A 4483-nucleotide genomic window follows, 5' to 3' on the forward strand; every position below is an offset into this window, starting at 1 on the left:
TATGTCCTTGGTTACTGAGTTCCCAGGTTAGAGGCAATGTTAACAGAATACAAAGCAGGCCTTCCTTCAAGTTCCTGCCCTCATTTCTCTTGGTGACACCCTGTGACCTGAAAGTGTAAGTCAAGAAAACCCTTTCCTCCTCTAAATTGCTTTCATTACAATAACAGAAGTGAAATTAGAACAGACACCAAAGGCAGTATTTGTCACGGTCACCCAGGAGGAGCTGAGGTAGGCAGAGACATGCCTGCTCATTGGTTGTCATGATTTCATACTCTATCACAGATGGGAAAAAAACACACATGTTTTATTAGCTAGATCAAACGCATTGCTGTTACATCTTACATAGGACAGTATACACTTGCACTGAATGGTAAAAAGCTAACCCTCCAGGGACAATCCGTGGGCCATTTTTATTTTCATGCTTTCACTATGGTCTTCCCCAGATTTTCTCCTTTCAACATTCCCATAAATGCTGCAGGCATTTTCTCAAATCCTTCAGTGATGTATTCATGATACTGGATTTTACCCTGCGTTGAAACAACAAATATTATGGGTTGACGTCATCTTCCAAATGGCATTTTCTTCCCATCCTAGCAACAAACTGATTAGATACACCGTAAGAACCCTGGAAGTCTGAGGTGTAGGCCCTCTCATCCGTGGATAACAAGATCTATGGACAGAGTGTGCACGACCCATCCCAGTGGAATAGTAGGCAAAGTGGTCCTCTGCACCAGTCCAACAGCTCGGGGATCTCAGAAGAGAGGCACACCCTCAGGAGAGGCTGTTTACGTCATAGCCAGATGATAGGAAACACTACACCTCGACTAAGACTGGAAGAGGTACAACCCGTTCAGGAAATAAAAATACCACAGAGCAGCACACCCTGCTCTCCCTTCTAACCAAGGTCCCCTCATGTTACTTCGGAGACTGGGAGACAAGGGTTCACATCAGAGGAGACTTCTTCAATGTACTTCACATGTTCAAGGATGTTCGGTTCTACTGAGACATGGTTTAGCTACTATAGTCCAGTTTGGCCTAGAATTCTTGTCCTCTCACCTCTGTGGATTACAGGCATGCACCACAGCACCCAACTCTAGGGTTTTTGTTTTCAAAGGGGTTTTATGTAGAAACCCAGGCTATCTGATAACTCTTACATAATATATTCCAGTGATGGCCGAATACTCCTTATAGACTTATGGCCATGCCACATGCTTGAGGGGCCTCAGAAAGTACAAAAGTAGAATCTGAACCCCCGACCTGAAAGCCCTAGTTCATTCCTGCCCTTGACAGGACAGAGACATGCATAAGATAGAAATCTAAAATGTAATGTAATAAATAAAATACGGAATGGCTATTGCTGCTGTGGGCTGAACTGTGCCCTACCTGCCCCCAGATTCCTCTGCTGAATTCTGAAGTTTCCTATTACCTCAGAATGCATTTTCTAAGTCAAGGCCTTTACAGACATAATTAAAATATAATGAGGTCACATGAGTAGGCCATAATCAAATATGACCGGGGTCCCTTTTAGGGAGTAAACCAGGCACACCCAGAGAAGACCATGAGAAAATGCAGGAGGAATACCCGCTGAAGAAGCAAGCAAGTTCAGAGTAGCCTCTAGCACTTCAAGAAAATCAATTCCTGTTGTTTAAGGCACCCATCTGGTGGTGCTTTGTGACAGTAGCCCTAGAAAACTAATGCAAATACTAGTAGAGATTTTAATAACAGAGAAAAGGAAGGTATAACATGAGGATATATGGAAACTTCCTGTACTGTCTTCTCAATTTTTTTCTTGTCAATCTGCGATTGTATTAAAATAAAAACTATTAAAGAAAAAAAAAAAAAGGTAGGGCTTTCAGTGAGGAAAATGTTTGCTGAGCCTCTGGACTCAGTGCCAGTACCAGGCTGGGGAGTAGGCGGTAGGGGCAGGGAACAAGGAAGTGGATTAGAATGAATGAAGACAGCTCAACTTCATTTAGCAAGAAGTCCAAGCAGTGAGGAAATGGGACTGAGGAGTCCACTCCCAGAGCCAAGTGGTTCCAAGAGCGAGAGACACATGGTACCCTTGACAAAGGTTGGTGGGATGGGGTTGGTGTAAAAGCCTGAGGTACACATCTGAAAAAGAATGGAAAGAAAGACACTATACATGGAAATATAGATAAGGCCACCTCCAGGCATCCTGTTATAAAATGGATGGATCTGAATAGCAATGGGATGTAGAGCAGCCATGGGCATGGTGGCGCATGTCTCTAACTCCAGCATTCAGGGTGCTGAGATAAGACTGTCATGATACACAGAGACACAATGACTTCATCCCTGTCTTTTCCCCTAAGTTTGTTTTGTTTTTGTAAGATGAGAAGAGACTGTTTGTATTTGAAAACACTGATCCAACTGGCTTAGAGAAACAGCAGAGCAAGGAAATGAAGGACTGAAGGACAGGGGGTCAGGTTGTGAGTTGCAGAAGCCTTTGGGGGCTAGCGAGGAGATGGAGTGCCTTGGTCCCCTTACCTCTGAGACCCAATTCATCAAGTCTGTCAGAGCCTTCTCTCGGACTTCTCCTTGCCACCGAGTCACGATGAACCCCTCCATGCGGAGTTGCTGATAGATAACCACCTCTGGGGGTGGGCCTGGAAAAGTAGGGTGCATTTGTGGGACAGAGTCCAGGGATGTGTCCACAGTGAAGCACAAGTAATACAGATCACTGCCACGGTTCTCTAAGCACTCCCCCTCGCCCCCACGTTTTCCTCCACTCCCTTCTGATCCATGGGACTGCTGACCACTGCCACTAACTGTGTAGCAGGGAGAATAATGGCACCAAAGACATTCACAGCCCAAACCCCACAGCCTATGAGTATATTACATTCTGTAGAGAAAAAGAGAACAGTGAGAGAAAAGGCCTCACTGTTGCCTGGCGGCCGGCATCTGAGAGTATGACGCTCTATTAGTCTCACACTCTCCATGGGTCAGCTGTAGACGCTACTGGAATGGAAGGGTTGGGAGAGCTGAACAATGTGTCCCTGGCATCTGGAGTAACTGCAGTCCAATCACTACCTTGTAGAAAGTACCATTTGTAGTCAGGAAAATGGAACCTTGTCTCGAACCGATGGAAACTGGCGCATGATGCGTGGCATATGTAAATGCAGAATGAATGCATCACCACTTCTGCAGCATGGCACTTCTTCAAAGGCTCATAGCAAGCTCATTTCATTAACCTTCTGTCACTGAGTTAAAGGTTCAGCTTTGGCTAGGGAGATGGCTCAGTCAGTCAAGTGCTTGCCATGCGGGCATGAGCACATGAGTTCAGATCACTAGCACCCATGTGCAAGCCAAGCGTGGTGATTCAAACCTGTACTCCAGACAGAAGGATCCCTTGAACTCATTAGCCAGGCATCAGGATGAATTGATGGGCCCCAGCTTCAGGGAGAGACAACAGTCTCAAAAACTAAGATGGAAAGCAAGAGGATTCCCCAGAGTTGACCTTTGACCCCCACACACACACACACTGACACACCTACATACATCACACCTCACACGTGCACAAAGGTTGAAACTCAAAATACTTTTGCTGAGCTATTCATCCTAACAAGAACATTGACTTCTTTTTTGAGTACCACAAAGCAAATATGGGTAGACATGGGTGGAAATCATGACTTGTCTCCAAGGTCTAATGAAACTGGACTGTGCTAGAACTTCTGGGCCTCAGAAGCAAGGCAGAACTCCATCTGATTAAAATAGACAAGGTCAGTTGCCATCTCTAAGATCTGTCTGAGTCACTAAAATTATAAAAACTAATTGCTAAAAATACTAGGTTAAATTACTATGTCTAGAAATCTTTGGTTATACTTATTTGAACTACACTTAAGAAAATGTACCCTGGAGCTCTCTTTGGGTGGCAAACAGATGATTTCCCATGATTCCGCCTTAGCATCAATTGCAAAAGAAGATGGATGAGGGGTTTGAGTGAGATTGCCAATTACTCTGGGATGTCTGCTGAGTTCTCTGTGCTGACAGGAGCGCTGATCTCTATTTTGAGTGCAACAAAGCAAATATGGGTATAAATTGGTGGAAATCATGACTTGTCTCCAAGGTCTAATGAAACTGGTTGATTCTCCACAACCCAAGAGGGATTCTGTGGCCAGTCAAGCACCCATCTCCAGGCAGTTCTGCTGTCAATCTGTGCTGTGAGATTTTATTCACACTAGTCAAGCCCAGAACAGTAGTAACCAGTTGTTCTGTGATCGCCCATAGACTGATGATAGACACAGATCCCTTTGTCTTCTTCTTTCTTGGTGATCTCAGATAAATCTGTCACCCTGATAACAGAGCAGGGACCCAAGGGGAGGAGCAACAGCACTGGGTGTGGTTTTGTGTCAGTCACTCATCTTGTAAGATGTTCCAACCAGTAAGAAAGACACATGCTCCACTATGTTCATAGCAGCCTTATTTATAATAGCCAGAAGCTGGAAAGAACCCAGATGCCCCTCAA

At 44.8% G+C, this 4483-nt stretch overlaps 1 protein-coding gene across 1 annotated transcript in view; it reads right to left on the reverse strand.

Moving 5' to 3' along the window:
• Positions 1 to 284: 284 nt before the first annotated feature.
• The window catches only part of Ptgr1 (prostaglandin reductase 1), a 21582-nt gene continuing 17383 nt past the window's right edge, over positions 285 to 4483 (reverse strand). Inside the window, exons 9-10 of the mRNA XM_021161028.2 lie at positions 2506 to 2624; positions 285 to 527 (exon numbers count right to left, since the gene is read on the reverse strand). Coding sequence (XP_021016687.1) covers positions 417 to 527; positions 2506 to 2624 — 230 coding nt within the window. The 3' untranslated portion in view covers positions 285 to 416. The remainder of the gene's footprint in view (positions 528 to 2505; positions 2625 to 4483) is intronic.

This window comes from Mus caroli, chromosome 4, assembly GCF_900094665.2.
Source record: "Mus caroli chromosome 4, CAROLI_EIJ_v1.1, whole genome shotgun sequence".
NCBI classification, from domain to species: domain Eukaryota; kingdom Metazoa; phylum Chordata; class Mammalia; order Rodentia; family Muridae; genus Mus; species Mus caroli.